We start from the raw sequence: 18,233 nt of genomic DNA on the forward strand, positions 1-18,233 counted from the left end.
GAGAAAGATTCAAAGTGGAAGAATTATAAAGAAAAATAAATGGAGTAGGTAGGGTTATCAGATCATTTCAGTGTCTAAAATAGACAACAGAATAGAAAACAGGAAGAAATATACGGGGGGAAGGTCCAGTTAAGGCAAGAGATGAAATAAGTTTAGGTCTGCAGAACTGGAAAGAGGACAAATACGATGTATTTTAAAAAGTATTCAATTGCTCATTCTCTCAAAAATATTTATATGACTCCCTATTATGTATGAAACATTTGGGGTACAAAAGATTTCTTAATTCTCAAAGTGCTTATAGATCAGTGAAGGAAAAGAGGCACATACATACATAAATAAATATTATTTTTAAAAATGACTTAGAAGAGAACAAAGTACTGGAGGCATTCATAAGGAAGAGATCACTTTTGATGAGATAACAGTAAAAATTTCATGAAAGAAGGGTCATTTAGGCTGGGTATTGAAGGATAGAAGAGAGTCTTCTCCAGTAATGACCTGCATCAAGTATTCTAAATAGTGTAAACCGTAACAGTTTGCTGATAGGGTGCAAGAGGTCCTTATTCCATTTTAATCTCCTTAACCTCTAATTCAATCTTTATAATTAGGCAAACAAAGATGACAATGCTAAGAGTCTCAGAGTTTCAAGTTTTCATAGCACTCCCATCTCACAAATGAAAACAAATAAGGAGTAACTAATTACTTTAAAAATCAGTAATTGGTTAAAAGGGGGAACACAGACAGTCCACAGATAGATTTTTAACAGTGGTAAGGTGTGGTTACAGACTAGTCATAGAAGTTATATTCTGTTTTATTTAACATGACTATTTCTACAGGCATGATCCAAGGTGAAAGTCTTTTCAGAACTGAGGATGGAAAAGACAAATTAGATCTATATTGCAGAAAACCTTTAAAGGCATATTAAGAAATATGGACTTACTTTCTCCACAAAAGGGAGGCACTGAACTGGGGAATATTTTAAGACTCATCCGGCAGTGGTTTATAGGCTAGGCTTGAAAAAGAAAGATAGCAGAGACAAAGGAATATGGCAGTTATTCAGATTTTGCAATAGGCTATATGGGAGGCTAAGAGGGCTGGCCAAGGGTAGTAGTCCTAGGGATTAAGATGAAGGGATACACATGCAAGTTGCTTCTGAGAGTAGATCAAAAATAGTTGATGGTCATAAAATAAGTCTCAATAAATGTAAAAGGTTTAAAATCATACAAAATCATTAATCAATAACAGAAAGACACTTAGAAATTCACAAATATGTCTAAAGTAAACAACACAACATTTCTAAATGGCCAATGACTCAAAAGAAGAAATCATAAGGGAAATTAGAAAACAAGATGAATGGAAACGAAAACACCACATACCATAACTCAGGGAATGCAGCAAAATCAGTGATTAGAGGGAAATTTTTAGCTGTAAACACCTATGTCAAAAACAAGGGAGGGCTGGGCATGGTGGCTCATGCCTGTAATCCCAGCACTTTGGGAGGCTAAGGTGGGAGGATCTCGAGTCCAGGAGTTCAAGACCAGCCTGGACAACATGGTGAGGGTCTGTCTCTACACACACACACACACATACACACACACACACACACACACACACACACACACACACAAATATTTAGCTAGGCATGGTGACATGCACCTGTATTCCCAGCTACACAGGAGGCTGAGGTGGGAGGATGGTTTGGGCCCAGGAGGTCAAGGATGCAGTGAGCCATGTTCATGCCACAGCACTCGTGCCTGGGCAACAGCATGAGGCCTTGTGTCAAAAAAAAAAAAAAAAAAAAAGGGCTGAGTGCGGTGGCTCACACCTGTAATCCCAGCACTCTGGGAGGCCAAGGCAGGCAGATCACAAGGTCAGGAGATCAAGAACATTCCAGCTAACACAGTGAAACCCCATCTCTACTAAAAATACAAAAACAAAATTAGCCAGGCATGGTGGCGGGCACCTGTAGTCCCAGCTACTCGGGAGGCTGAGGTGGGAAAATGGCATGAACCCGGTAGGCAGAGCTTGCAGTGAGCTGAGATGGCGCCACTGCATTCCAGCCTGGGTGACAGGGCAAGACTCTGTCTCCAAAAAAATAAATAAATAAAATAAAATATATATATATAACTAAACTCAAAACAAGAAGAAGGAGAAGGGAGGAAATAAAGAGGTAAGTCCAAACAAAAAAATATTGAATAGAAAAACAGACAAAAATCAACAAACCTAAAGTTGGTTGTTTAAAAAGATCAACAAAACTCATGAACTTATAGTTAAACGGACCAAGAAAAAAGAGCAAAGACTCAAATTGTTAAAATCAGGAATAAAAGGGGAGACATTAACACTAACATTACAGAAATACAAAGAATTAAAAGGGAATATAATATACAATTGTTTGCCAACAAATTTGATAATCTAGAAGAAATGGACAAATTCTATGAAGACAGAAACTACCAAATCTGACTTAAAAAGACATAGAAAATATCAATAAACTTGTAGCAAGTAAAAGAGATCAAATTAATATTCATAATTTACAAACCTTCCAGGAAAAAAAGGCCAGGGACTAGATGGCTTCACTGGTAGTTCTAACAAGTATTTAAAAAATTAACACCAAATCAAATGTTTGCTTTGTAAAGAATTCACTAACCAAAAAGGAAAAAAGAAAAGAACATTTTCTTACTCATTCTATGAGGTATTACTATAATATCAACTACAAACACATAACACACACACACACACAAAAAAAAAACTACAGACCAATATCTCTTATGAATAAAAACATAAAAATCCTCAACAAAATACTAGAAATCCAAGTCCAGAAGCACATAAATAGGATTATATGATCACATGTGATGGTTCATGCCTGTAATCCCCACACTTTGGGAGGCTGAGTGAGGAGGATTGCTTGAGTCCAGGAGTTTGAGACCAGCCTGGGCAACACAGTGAGACCTTGTCTCTACAAAAATGAACAAAATTAGCCAGGCACATGCCTGTAGTCCCAGCTACTCAGGAGGATAACGAACGAGAAACACTTGAACCCAGGAAGCAGAGGTTGCAGTGAGCCAGGATCGCACCACTGCACTCCAGCCTGGCTGACAGAGCAAGGCCCTGTCTCCAAAAAAAAAAACAGGATTATCTCCATTCCATGACCACGTAGAATCTACCTCAGGAATTCAAGGTTGGTTCAATACATGAAAATCAATGTAATATACCATATTAATAGAATAAAAGGGAAAATCACATGATTATCTCAATAGATTCAAAAAGCATTTACAAAATCTAACACTGCATGATAAAAAACCATGTCTGCTCTTGCTGCTTCTATTCAACATTGTACTGGAGGGTCTAATCAAGGAAATTAGTTAAGAAAAGGGAAAAAAAAAAACCATATCCAGATAGGAAAGGAAGAAGCAAACTGTCTCTATTTGCAGATGATATGATCTTATATATAGAAAGCCATAAAGAATCCACATGCAAAAACCATTAAAGCTAATAAATAAGTTTAGTAAGGTAGTAGAATACAAGATCAATATGTAAAATTCAGTTGTATTTCTATACACTAGCAATAAACAATCTGAAGATGAAATTGAGAAGACCATTCCATTTACATAGCATCAAGAAGAATAAAATACTTAGAAAAATAAACCAAAAAATGTAAATACATTTTTGTATTTACATTTAATACATACAAAATTACATACATAATTACATACAAAAAATGTAATACACGTATACTGAAAATTGCACGACATTGTTGAAATAAATTAAAGAAGAACTAAATAAATGGAAAGACATCCTGTGTTCATGAATTGAAGGACTTAACATTATTAAGTTAAAATTAAGGTACAGATTTAATGCATTCCCTATTAAAATCCCAATGGCATTTTTTAAAAAATGGACAAGTTGCTACTAAAATGCATATAAAATACAAAGGACTCAGAACAATAACAATTTTTCAACTCAGAAAAATAAGAACGAAATTGGAGGACTCACACTTCCTTATCTCAAAACTTACTACAAAACGGTTTGGTACTGGTATAAAGACAAATAGGCCAATGAAACAGAATAGAGTGCCCAGAAGTAAACCCTCCCATATATGGTCAAATGATTTTCAGCAAAGGTGCCAAGACAACTCAATCAGAAGAGTCTTGCACAAATGGTGCTCAGACTACCAGATATCCATATGCAAAATAATAAATTTGGGCTCCTACCTCAGACCATGTACAAGTTAAAATGAATTTGGTTTGTAAAGGTCAAAAAGGCCTAAATGTAGGAGCTAAAACTATAGAATGATGAGTTCTGTTTACCACACAGGTAAACAGGTAAATCTTGGTGGCTTTGGATATGATACTGATATGGTTTGGCTGTGTCTCCACCCAAATCTCACCTTGAATTGTAACAATCTCCATGTGTCAAAGCTGAGACCTGTGGAGGTAATTGAATCACCGGGGCAGTTTCCCCCGTACTCTTCTTGTGGTAGTGAATAAGTCTCACGAGGTTTGATGGTTTTATAAATGGGAGTTCCCCTACACATGCCCTCTTGCCTGTCGCCATGTAGGACAGGGCTTTGCTCCTCATTCGCTTTCCACCATGATTGCGAGGCCTCCCCAGCCATGTGGAACTGTGAGCCAATTCAACCTCTTTCCTTTATAAATTACCCAGTCTCAGGTATGTCTTTATTAACAGTGTGAGAACAGATTAACACAGATACCAAAAGGCACAAACAACCAAAGAAAAAACATAAATTAGACTTCATCAAAATTAAAAGTATTTGTGCTTCAAAGGATACTATCAATAGGAGAAATATTTGCAAATAATATAATTGATAAGGGTCTAGTATCCAGAATATACAAAGAACTCTTAAACCTCAACAACAAAATATCAGATATTTTTCATGTCAATAATAAAAATCAGACAACCCAGTACAAAATGAGCAAAGGGTTTGAATATACATTTTCCAAAGATGACAAATAAATAGACAATAAGCCCATAAAAAGATAGTCAACATTATTGGTCATGAGGGAAATGCAAATCAAAATCATAGTGAGATACAACTTCATAACCACGAGGATGGCTACAAGCAGAAAGATAGACAATAACAAGTGTTGGAAAGTATGTGGAGAAATTGGAACCCTCATAAATTGTTGTTAGGAATGCGAAATCTTATAGTCACTTTGGAAAACAGTGCGAGTGTTCCTCAAAAAGTTAGAATTACCATATAACCCAGCAATTTCACTCCTAGGTATACAGTCAAGAGAACTTAAAAATATATTTATGCAAAATAAATGTTCATAGCAAAAACAGCCAAAAAGTGGAAACAACCCAAATGTCCATCACCTAATGACTGGATAAATAAAATGTCTTATATTCATATACTGAAATATCATTTGGCCATGAAAAGATATGACATATTGATACATGCTATAATATGAATGAACTTTGAAAACATTATGCTTCCTGTAAGAAGCCAGGCATAAATGACCATATATTGTATCATTTCACTGAGATGAAATGTCCAGAGTAGGGAAATTCATAGGGACAAAACATATATTAGTATAGTTACCAGGCACCTTTGGGTGGAAGAATGGGAAATGGCTGCTAACAGGTATAGAGTTTCTTTCTAGGGCATATTAAGCCATTCTTGTGTTGCTATAAATAAATATCTGAGACTGGGTAATTTATAAAGAAAAGAGGTTTAATTGGCTCATGATTCTATAGGCTGTACCAGCATGGTTCTAGCCTCTGATTCCAGTGAAGGCCTCAGGAACATTATAATTACGGCAGAAGGTGAAGGGGGAGCAGCCACGTCATGGCCAGAGCGAGTGCAAGAGAGCAAGGAGGAAGGTGCCATACACTTTTAAGCAACCAAATCTTGTGTGAACTCAGAGCAAGAACTCACTTATTATCATGAGGACAGAACCAAGCTATTCATGAGTGATCTGCCCCCATAACAAAAACACCTCCCACCAGGCCACACCTCCAACACTGGGGATTACGTTTCAATATGAGATTTGGAGGGGACAAGCATCCAAACTTTATTGCATGGTAAAAATGAAAATGTTCTGGAATTAGTGGTAATGGTTGCACAAGCTTGCGAGTATATTAACAACTACTGAATTGTACACATTAAAGTAGTGAATTTTATGGTAAATGAATTATTTCTCAATAAAAAAAGAATGCAATACATTGATTTCGCTGGAAGCAGAGCTAAAATTTCATGCTTTCCTACATGAAATTTCAAAAGAGAACAAAAGAAGTCCCAAGGTTTTCAACTTGGCCTAGTAATGGTTCACAACAGGAAGCATAGCAGGTTTGGAAGAAAGAGAATAAGCATTGCTAGGGACATGCAGAGATTCAGGTGCTGACATGACATTCAACTAAAGATATTCAGTATTACATTGGTATGGGCAAAGACGTGTTGAGGAATACCTAAAAGCACAGGCAAGAAAGGCAAAAATTAACAAACAGGATAACATCTAGCTAAAAAGCTTTGCATAGCAAAGGAAACTATCTAGACAAGTAAAGAGACAACCTACAGAATGGGAAAAAATGTTTGCAAACTATTCATTGTACAAAGGATTAATAACCGGAATACATAGAGAACTCAAACAACTCAACAGCAGAAATCCAAATAATCTCACTAAAAATGGGCAAATGATCTAAACAAACATTTCCCAAAATAAAACGTACAAATAGCCAACAGGTATATGAAGAATGCCCAACATTCCTATTCATCAGGGAAATGCAAATCAAAAGCACACTGATGCCAACATTCCTATTCATCAGGGAAATGCAAATCAAAAGCACACTGAGATATCATCTCACTCCGGTTAAAATGGCTACTATCAAAAGTACAAAAAATAACAGATGCTGGCAAGGATGCAGAGAAAGAACTCTTTCCTTCCTTCCTCCCTCCATCCATCTCTCCCTCCCTGCTTCTCTTCTTCTTTCTTCTTTTTTCTTCTTCTTCTTTTTCTTTCTCTCTCTCTCTCTTTTTTTTTTCTTGAGCCAGAGTCTCGCTCAGCAACCCAGGCTGGAGTGCAGTCATGTGATCTTGGCTCACTGCAACCTCCACCTCCCAGGTTCAAGCGATTCTTCCACCTCAGCCTCCCAAGTAGCTGGGATTACAGGTGTGCGCCCCACACCCTGCTAATTTTTGTATTTTTAGTAGAGATAGGATTTCACCATGTTGATTGTGGTTTCAAACTCCTGACCTCAAGTGATCCACCCACCTCAGCCTCCCAAAGTGCTGGGACTGTAGGTGTGAGCCACCATCCCTGACAAAAAGGGGAACTTTCATACACTGTTGGGAACACAAATTTGTACAACCACTACAGAGAACACTATGGAGGTTCCTCAAAAAACTAAAATTACAACTACCATATAAATTCAGCAATTCCACTGCTGGGTATATACCCCAAATAAAGGAAATCAATATATCAAAGAGATAGCTGTACTCCCATGTTTATTGCAGCACTATTCACAATAGCCAAAATACAGAATCAACCTGGGCCCATCAGTGGGTGAACAGATAAAGAAAATATAGTGTGTGTATGTGTGTATAGTATATAAAATGTAAATAAAATATAAAATGTATATAAAATATAGTATATAAAATATAGCTTATATACACAATGGAATATTATTCAGTCATAAAAATGAATATAATCCTGTCATTTGCAGCAACATGGATCAGCCTGGAGGACATCGTGTTAACTGAAATAAGCCAGGCACATAAAGATAAATATCACATGCTCTTATTCATATGTGGAAGCTAAAAAACCATTGATGTCACGGAGGTTGTAAGTAGAATGGTGGTTAAGAGAAGCTAGGAAGGGCAGGGATGGGATGGAGGATGAAGAGAGGTTGGTTAATAGGCACAAAAATACAGCTGATAGGAGTAAGTTCTGGTGTTTGATAGCAGTGTAATGTGACTATAGTTAACAAGAATTTATAGTATATTCCAAAATAGCTAGAAGAGAAGATTTGGAATGCTCCCAACACAAAGAAATGATAAATGTTTGAGGTGATGGATATGCTAAATACCCTAATTGAATCATTATGCATTGTATGAATGCATCAAAATATTCCATTAATATATGTATCCTATATATGTACAATTATTATGTATCAATTTTAAAAATTGGTAAGACGGGCCTAAAGCTCAGAATACAAAATCTTGAGGCAGACGAAATCATGAAATTGTCAAGAAAATATAAAGAAGAGAGACAACAACAAAGACCTGGGGAACCCTACTTGTAGGGAATAATAATAAGCAAAGCCAGAAAAAGATAAATGGAAGAAGAACTAGAGAAACACAGCAGCACAGAAAAGTGGGTTTCCAGAAGTCTGGAAACCACACACTGTGAGTAAAAACGGAAGATGAGGACGACAAAAAGGCATTTGGGTTTGGGGTGGAAGTCATAATTAATCATTTGCTAATTGTTTCTCCTCTGTGAGCTGATGCTCTGTCTTTTGGTCATGATAAACACTTTCTGGCTCACTACTTAAAATATGGTCAGAGAGTTCTTCCCTGAGAATCAATCAGGAAGCATCAAGAGATACAGCTAATCAATCTGCATTTCTCAGCAAAAAAATAATTCAATAAAGGTTTGTACTCTACTCTGTAATTTGACACCCATTTAACTAAAATTTACAGTGGTAATGTATTCCTAGGGTAGAACCCAGAAGTTATAGATCAAGATAATTTATTTGTATCCTGTCCTTAAGAGGTCACTTTCTTCTCTGTAATTAATTATGGGTTTTCATTTTATCACCTCTTAACTCTATTTTTACATTAACTAAATACTAATATAAAATAAAAGGCTAAAGTTTTTTCAAGTAATATCAGACAAAGAATTTTATTCTAACACATTGGAGAAGAAAGCAAGATAAAGGAAATATTTAATCTCAAATTATGAAGATATCTTTCTAAGTAACTTTTAGAAATCATGAAGCTATGCTAGCAGTTTTATGTCCTCTGCTATCTTAAATTTGACCTAATTTTAATGTCCTGTTTATAATAACTTAATGACCCATGAGAGAAACAATTTTCCTACGTTGCTTCAAAGCATACTGTCTGGTTCCCAGATTATAAATTATCATATGTGGCTATTCCATTCTGAAAATCCAATCCAAGGAGATATTCAATTATCATCTGATAGGTCTGCCTTCCAGTGAGATTTTTTAAATTCATTTAAACAATATACTTTCCCCACTTAATCATTCTTTAAACTCTTCTGCTTTCCCCATCCAAAAACAAATGAAAGGAGGTACAGAGCCTAGCATGTATTAACAGTAGATGACAAATACCTGGTGAATAATGAGTAGGTAACCATTCTCTCATGGTATTCAGCACCCCTCTCAAAGGATAGGTACAAACCAGACATTTAGAAAAAAGTAACCATTTTTCATGAACATTTTAGTTTCTGCACAATCTATGCTGTGTAGAACATCTGGAAAAATATTACAGACTAAGATAATTAAAGATATTATATTTAAATCATGTAGAAATTATTTAAAACATTAAAATTGGATCTTCTAAAAGCAGTTAAAATGCAGTAGTCCACCATCATATTTTTAAACTTATGCTTTCCTACATGAAATTTCAAACCTTTACATTTTAAGTAGAGTCTCTTTGGCAGATTCCATGTGTCTCATGATAATGTTCTGAAAACTTGACAGCTCTAATGCATCCTGGCGATTATGAAATTCTTTGATATCAACTAAACGTAATTTTCTGCAAAAGATAAAAATAAACAGTAATTTAACAACGACTTTTTTGGTATTTAATATTTTATTAATTGGTCCCTTCTTAAAAATATCATATTCCTAGGTTTAATCATTAAAAATTGTGTTCTATATAATTAAATGTTAAACAACACGAGATAGTCTAATTTTTAAAATAATTCATATAATTAAATTCAATAGGAACACAACAAAATACATAATTTCACTGTGAAGTAGAAGAAAGTTGCAATAACTGGGATATGAAGGATAGTTTAAACTGGTTTTTGCTTTTAAACTGTAATAATTTGAACAGGAAAAGAGGGAGGGCTCAATGCTTCTAGGATCCACTGCTCTGAAAAGAAAAATTTGCAGCCTCTCTGAAAAGAAAGTGGCCCTCATTTCAGGCAGCCATGGGTTGAAGGGGTCTCACATCTAATCAAGAACCAGTATATCAAACTCTTTTGAGCCTGTCTGGTTTTTTTTTTTAAAGAACACAGGGATTACTGGAGTCAACAACTTTCAATACAATCCTTCTTTTGACTACAATGTTATAGATCTTTGTTATACATACGGTTTACTCATCTAAGTATTTTCTCTGTCAGGTTAACAAAAATGAAAGAATAATATTAGCATTAGTGACATCATGTTCTTAAAAAAATCACATTTAATGTTTCCTTAAAGACCAATGTAATACTGGTTAGTAAACAAAACACATTTCAAATCTTTTTCATTTCTTCCACAAGCTAAAATTCATCTGAGTTATAATGTACTCCGTACATGACATTGATAATAATTAGGCACAAAGTAGGTATAACCATTGCTAGAGAACCAATGTGTTATTCTGCATAATTGAGCAATGTAATGTTTTAAATAAAATATGTCATAATAGCACATAGTAAACATGATCTGATCTCTTTAGCTTCCTAGTCAATGCTTTCAACATTATTTTACATTTTAAAATTGCAGCTGTAATCAGGATGCAGATGCATGTGGTGTGAGACAGCACTGAATAAGTAGTAGTTGCAAGGGCACAAGCTCTGGAATTCACCTTGCCATTGAGCCACCAGACCAATTTTCCTTAGTTTCTTCGTATTCGATTTGAAACAGAATTCGAGGCACAGAATACCATCTTTGATGTTTTGAGATTGAAAGGTTTTACACAGTACAATAACTTTCCCATGAAATCTCTGCAGATAGCATTGCCCATCTGGTCAATAGGATGAATTGTTAAGAAAACAGGAAAAATACTACCAGACACTGTTCTTGCTTTCTCAGGATAGTCCCTACAATAACCCAGCAGTGGAACAATAGTTTAAATCATTGGTTTAAGACAATAGAAAAGATCAGGAAAAAAGATATTACTCACTATGCATTAGCTTCAATTTGGTTAGCAGAAGGAAATGTAAGTCTCTTTAAAAGTTTTATGATGATGAGTCTTCTAATCACCAAAATAACTTCTTGATTTCAATTTTCTACTAGTAGAACCAAACAGCTCCAAATCACCCAGACCATGAAACTCAGGACTGTCTCTGAACTCTTCCTGTCCTTTATCTTCCCACATCCAATCAGAAGTGAATTTCTGTAGACCCATCTATCGGTCACATATCCCTCCTGCCCTCACAACTGTCACTTAATGCTCACCCCAAGCTGAAACCCACCCTGACCCCTGGCTCTGTCACTGATTTTCAGGCAGGAGGAATTTCAACAGTCCTGGTCCAATACTCTGGACTCAGCATCAAGTCAGTCTCTACCTTTGTTCTCTGGTTCTCAAAACTAATCTTCTCTCTTTTTACCAAGACCAAGTTTCCCACAGAAATTCCACTCGAAGTATCTACATTTCTTGTTGTCCCATGAAATTTTCCCTTTCTTAGGAACATGTTTTGCTTTTGCCAGTCCTCCTTTTTTGTAACTTTCAAAGTAGCACACTATAAGCAGTGTCCTGCACTTGCTTTTTTCACTGAATATCTTCTCCTGGAGACTTTTTCATATTAACACATCGAGATTTTTCTCACTCATATTTTATAATGACATAATATTCCATTGTGTATAGTGTAACTTATTTAACTAGTCTATCAACAGATGCTGGCTTGTTTCCAGTCTTTTATAAACAAATGTCACCATAAATAGCATTATAACTATATCACTTCCTACATTCTCGGGTGCATCTGTACACTACTTATCCAAAAGTGAAATTGCTGGATTCAAGTGTTACCTGTAATTTGTAATTCTGATAGGTATAGCTGGGATTCCCTCAAACGGGAGCCCATTTCTTCAAGCCTTACTAATAAAATGGGATATCAAATTTTGTAATTTGTGGGGAAAACGGTTTCTCAGCATAGTTTTAATTTCAATCTCTTTACATTTCTTGTATTATGAGTTAGGTTAAGCATCTTTTTAACATGTTTAAAAATGATTTTATTTGTATCCTGTGTGCTGTACGGTAAATCAATTATAGTGTTCTGATCTAGTAATTTTTTTCCTAGATTCGTCTTCATCAAATAATAAATTTTTAAAAGCCATTTCATCTTTAAAATGAGCTTAACTTTCTTAGACATCTGCTTTTATATTCAACTACGATGATTTATGTTACACTGTAATTTCTACATTCTCTTGTGATCTTCATATATGCATTATTTTACAAGCAAAAATATGTGTTGTGTAGGGTATGACTGCATTACAAAGGCTATCTATGACATTAAGTGGGTTCTGTAAGTGTAAATACCAATAACATGAATTTCAACATCTTTTCTAGAGAGCATCTTATCAGGTTTCCAAACTCACGCATTTTAGAGTCACTCAGACACCTTTTTGCATTAACATTCCCCAACCCACTGCCACACATAGAGATGTCGTATATTTTCAAGGTCTGCTGAGATTCAGGGTAAATGACTGACACCAGAAGCATGCCCTTTGTATTCAATGCTGGCTACTACTCAGAGGGGCAACCCTTGTTGACTGTCCCCCAACTCTTAATACTCATATAGAGAATAAAAACAACCTAGGCTTTCAAAGGCAACATAGGAGCTTGTGGAGCTCTCCTTTCACCCACAGACTGCAAGGCTTCTTTCCCGCGTGTCTTTATCATGGATGCCTTGAAGTTTGCTTCAGTTGCTGCTAACATCTCTGCCACCACAACTATACAGCCTACTTTTGGACACATACACTTTCTATTGTTTTTTAAATTTCAGCTTTGTTACTTTTTCTTCCCCCTTTTCCTTTCATTTTCTTATCTCTTGCCTCCTGAAATCGTCTAACAGACCAAGTCTAGCATTTTATGGACAATAGTAGGTCATGGAGTCCCATCCTTCAGTGTCCAGCTCAGTGTGTTCTGAAAATGGATATAAAAGAAAACAATAACTTGTGGTGTTGTTTTGAAAATGAAATGTACTAATGTACGGAAACATAATTTGTGAAAGTAATATACTATATTGTATGACCTCATGACTGCATGCGAAATTAGATCATGGGCCTTGTCAGCTGAGAAGAGGTATTTGAACTCCAATATTCGAAAGAAAAGAAATGAAGAAAACATGGGGCAATGAAGTAGCCTCTTCCTACTTAGTACAAGTCAAATTAAGCAGACAAAGAAATCCATACTGCACAATGGAAAGGTGGAAGAATGCATTTCCTAGAAGTATGTATTCTGAAAGCTAAAGCCAGTTTCAAGGATCCTAGCCCATGCTCTGAAGTCGCCAGAGGCCCCTGAAGTATGTAGAAGGTCAGAATATGTGTTAGAAACCCTGCATAATCTCATTACATTCTGCAGACCTGGGTTCATTCAGCAAAGTAAGCCGAGTCTATAAGTTCAGAGAGTTCCACAGTGTGCAACTGAAAATGAAGAGGGGAGGGAAAAATAAACTTGAATAATTTACCCACATGGAGAAGGCAGAGCTTCCTAGAAAGGCACTGGAGTGAAACTTCATGCCCAAGTATCCCTCCCAAAAGGGAATCACTCAAAATTTATAAAGAAATTCTGCTATAAAGAAGAAATGAGAGGGAATTCTGTAAACCGAAAATCTATATAAAAATTACAAACTCTTCCTGAAATATATACACAAGATTGAATATTGAAATATATGTAGGATATGAGCGAAAGTGCTTTTTTATTATTTTTATTTTATTTTATTTTATTTTGAGCTGAAGTCTTGCTCTGTCACCCAAGCTGGAGTGCAGTGGCATGATCTCAGAGATCTCGGCTCACTGCAACCTCTGCCTTTTGGTATAAGCGATTCTCCTGCCTCAGCCTCCCAAGTAGCTGGGATTACAGGTGCCCACCACCACACCTAGCTAATTTTTGTATTTTTAGTAAAGACGAGGTTTCACCATCTTGGGCAGGCTGGTCTTGAACTCCTGACCTTGTGATCCACCCACCTCAGCTTCCCAAAGTGCTGGAAGTACAGACATGAGCCACAACACTCGACCTCAAAGTGCTTCTTAATTTAATTACACATGTCTGTTTTCTAAAATTAATATAAAAACTTAATAAATTCCAATCAGAACACTGACAATTTTTCTCTTTCCATCTTTCTTTTGAATTAAATAAAATAGGCTTAAACTTAATAAGGAAAAGTGAATGTTTAAAAAATAGCCAAGAAGGGCGTAAAAAATAGAGTTGGGATTCCTCTCACCAAACATAAGCACATACCATAGAGTCACCCTAATCAAATTAATCTGTATTTGTACAGAAAGAGATTCAAATATTACAGGAAAAAAACAGAATCCAGAAAGACATTCTGATTACTATAAATTCTGTAGATTTCTATAGATTGAAGAGTTAATCCATGAAAAAGGTGATAGTTCCATTAAGGGGGAAAAGATAGATTGTTTAAGAAATGATGCTGGCACAATTGGCTATCTGGAAGAAAATAAAAATGAATTTCATTCTACATCATTGGTAAAAAAAAAAACCTTCAGGGGGTCAAAAAACTAAAATGTTAAAAAAAAACTTTTTACTAGTTAGCCAGGAAGATCTCACACACAATTTACTAAATAAGGAGACCTTCTTAACCAAGACTAGGAGAATTCAGAAGAAAATAGAGACATATTTAACAGTATAAAAATTTTTAATTTCAGAGTGTCAAAGGAAACTATAAACTCAGTCAATGGACAAATTATAAACCTAAATTTTAGCAGTTGTTTGATTTGTTTTAGGTACTAGACACAGAACTAAAACCTCTATTATTCTAAGAGGTTATCAAATTGATAAGAAAAGATGAAGAACCAACAAAACACTGACAAAGATATAAGTAGAGAATTCATAATCAAATTCAAATAACTAACAAATACATAAAAAGATATTCAAATTCCCTAGTAGTCTAGCAAAGACAAATGGAAGTAATGATGATATAGCATTTTATATTGATTGACAAATAGTATAATACTCATAGTTAGAATTTTAGGGAAAGAAGTTCTCATTTACTGTTGGTAAAAACGTAAAGTATCAAACGTTTCTGGGAAAAAAATCCAGCAAAATATACTAAAATAAAAACATGAATATGCTATGATCTAGTTATCCCACTTTTGTGAATCTACCCCATGTAAACAAAGGGACCAGTGAATAATAACATATTTACAAGGTTATTTCCTGATGCATTATTCATAGTATCAGAAACTGAAATAGAATGAATGTCCTTGGAATTCAAAGTAATTCAAGACAACACAGAGAAGGAATTCAGAATTCTGTAAGATAAATTTAACAAAGAGATCGAAATAATTAAAACAAATAAAGCAGAAATTCTAGAGTTGAAAAACACAATTGACATGCTGAAGAATGCATCAGAGTCCATTAATAGCAGAATTGGGTTAATGGGTACAAGAAAATATTATAGTTAGACAGAACAAATGAGACCTAGTATTTGATAGCACAACAGGAGGACTACAGGCAATAATACTTTAATTGTACATTTTAAAATAACTAAAAGAGTATAACTGGATTGTTTGTAACACAAAGGAAAAATGCTTGAGGGGATGGACACCAAACTTTCCATGGTGTGATTATTAATCATTGCATGCCTCTACCAAAATATCTCATGTACCCCATAAATATATAAATCTACTATGTACTCAAAAAATTAAAAAATTTAAAATTTTAGAAAAGCAATGTTCACTTTTTGCTCTATACACTTCTATGTTGTTTATTTAAAACCATGTTTGAATACTTACATTAAAATGGTAATGTTTTACTTTGCAGTTAAAATAGTAAAAGAAATAATTAAGATATAGTAAAACAACTTCCCTCTATATTTTAAAAACCTCTATAAGGCCACATATACTTACTTAAAATTAGTGTGCCACAAATCTAGTACAGCCAGCATTGAGGGGTTCATTGCATTCAAGTGATCCCTAATATAACTGCTTGCAGCTAAAAAAGATTTCCTCCAAGGTTTTGGCAGAATTTCCATTCTGAAAAAGAAGAAAATATTTAGTTACAGTCTTTCAAAGTCAAAAGAAAGTATTTTTATAGTAACTGTACATTTTGGGTAATAATGATTTAATTTTAATAAAATATGTGCTGTATCCCTCACGATAATAACAAAACAAGCAATTATGTTTTAAAATATATAAAGATCATGTTTTATGGTTTAGTATAATTTCATTATAAAAATTAATGATTCTGAAATTAGATTTAAACCTTTAATACAAAAGGTAACTAATTTTTATCTCCAAATACTTGATCTTATTGAATCCACAAATAATTTACAATGAACAAATGAAAACAGCAGCCAGCTATCTCTCATAAACATCTTCAAAGATTCTCTACTAACTTCAGGACATACATTTAAATTTTCCACTTATTTTTAAAATTCCTCCTTTATTTTTATTTTTAAAACATTTTAAGGATATAGTCCAACCTTCCTATAGAAATCCCCTTGAACTTTATCCCATTAATATGTAAACATCATTTATAAATCACAAACACTAATGTTCTTATTTGAAGACACATTTACAGTTAACCCTTGAATAACACAGGTTTGAACTGTGCACATCCACTTACATATGGATTTTCTTCCACTTCTACCACCCACTCCCCGCACAGCAAGACCAATCTCCCTCTCCCTCCCCCTCCTCCTCCTCCTTCCCCTCCTTCTTTCCCTCCTTCTTCACCTCCTCTTCCTCCTCCTCCTCTATCACTACCACCATGTAAAGATTACAAGGATGAAGACCTTTACGATGATCCACTTCTACTTTATGAATAGTAAATATATTTTCTCTTTCTTAAAATGAGTTAGGGAGGATTCCCTCTTTTTCTATTGATTGGAATAGTTTCAGAAGGAATGGTACCAGTTCCTCCTTGTACCTCTGGTAGAATTCGGCTGTGAATCCATCTGGTCCTGGACTCTTTTTGGTTGGTAAGCTATTGATTATTGCCACAATTTCAGAGCCTGTTATTGGTCTATTCAGAGATTCAACTTCTTCCTGGTTTAGTCTTGGGAGAGTGTATGTGTCAAGGAATTTATCCATTTCTTCTAGATTTTCTAGTTTATTTGTGTAGAGGTGTTTGTAGTATTCTCTGATGGTAGTTTGTATTTCTGTGGGATCGGTGGTGATATCCCCTTTATCATTTTTTATTGCGTCTATTTGATTCTTCTCTCTTTTTTTCTTTATTAGTCTTGCTAGCGGTCTATTAATTTTGTTGATCCTTTCAAAAAACCAGCTCCTGGATGCATTAATTTTTCGAAGGGTTTTTTTTTTTGTGTCTCTATTTCCTTCAGTTCTGCTCTGATTTTAGTTATTTCTTGCCTTCTGCTAGCTTTTGAATGTGTTTGCTCTTGCTTTTCTAGTTCTTTTAATTGTGATGTTAGGGTGTCAATTTTGGATCTTTCCTGCTTTCTGTTGTGGGCATTTAGTGCTATAAATTTCCCTCTACACACTGCTTTGAATGTGTCCCAGAGATTCTGGTACGTTGTGTCTTTGTTCTTGTTGTTTCAAAGAAAATCTTTATTTCTGCCTTCGTTTCGTTATGTACCCAGTAGTCATTCAGGAGCAGGTTGTTCAGTTTCCATGTAGTTGAGCGGTTTTGAGTGAGTTTCTTAATCCTGAGTTCTAGTTTGATTGCACTGTGGTCTGAGAGACAGTTTGTTATAATTTCTGTTCTTTTTACATTTGCTGAGGAGAGCTTTACTTCCAACTATGTGGTCAATTTTGGAAGAGGTGTGGTGTGGTGCTGAAAAAAATGTATATTCTGTTGATTTGGGATGGAGAGTTCTGTAGATGTCTATTAGGTCCGCTTGGTGCAGAGCTGAGTTCAATTCCTGGGTATCCTCTTTCTTATGATTTTGTTAATAAAATTTTCTTTTCTCTAGCTTACTTTATTGTAAGAATTCAGTATATAATACATATAACACACAAAATATGTGTTAATTGGCTGTTTATGTTATCAGTAAGGCTTCCAGTGAACAGTAGGGTATTAATAGTTAAGCTTTGGGGAAGTCAAAAATTATATGTGGTATAGGGGCTCAGTGGCCCTTACCCCCGTGTTAAAGATCAACTGTATTCTGTAACTCTTATGA

At 35.1% G+C, this 18,233-nt stretch overlaps 1 protein-coding gene across 1 annotated transcript in view; it reads right to left on the reverse strand.

Moving 5' to 3' along the window:
* The window catches only part of DNAH7 (dynein axonemal heavy chain 7), a 336,427-nt gene that overhangs the window by 269,295 nt on the left and 48,899 nt on the right, over positions 1-18,233 (reverse strand). The window contains exons 9-10 of the mRNA XM_024243333.2: positions 16,000-16,125; positions 9,614-9,733 (exon numbers count right to left, since the gene is read on the reverse strand). Coding sequence (XP_024099101.2) covers positions 9,614-9,733; positions 16,000-16,125 — 246 coding nt within the window. The remainder of the gene's footprint in view (positions 1-9,613; positions 9,734-15,999; positions 16,126-18,233) is intronic.

The sequence above is a fragment of the Pongo abelii genome, chromosome 11 (genome assembly GCF_028885655.2).
Source record: "Pongo abelii isolate AG06213 chromosome 11, NHGRI_mPonAbe1-v2.0_pri, whole genome shotgun sequence".
NCBI lineage: Eukaryota > Metazoa > Chordata > Mammalia > Primates > Hominidae > Pongo > Pongo abelii.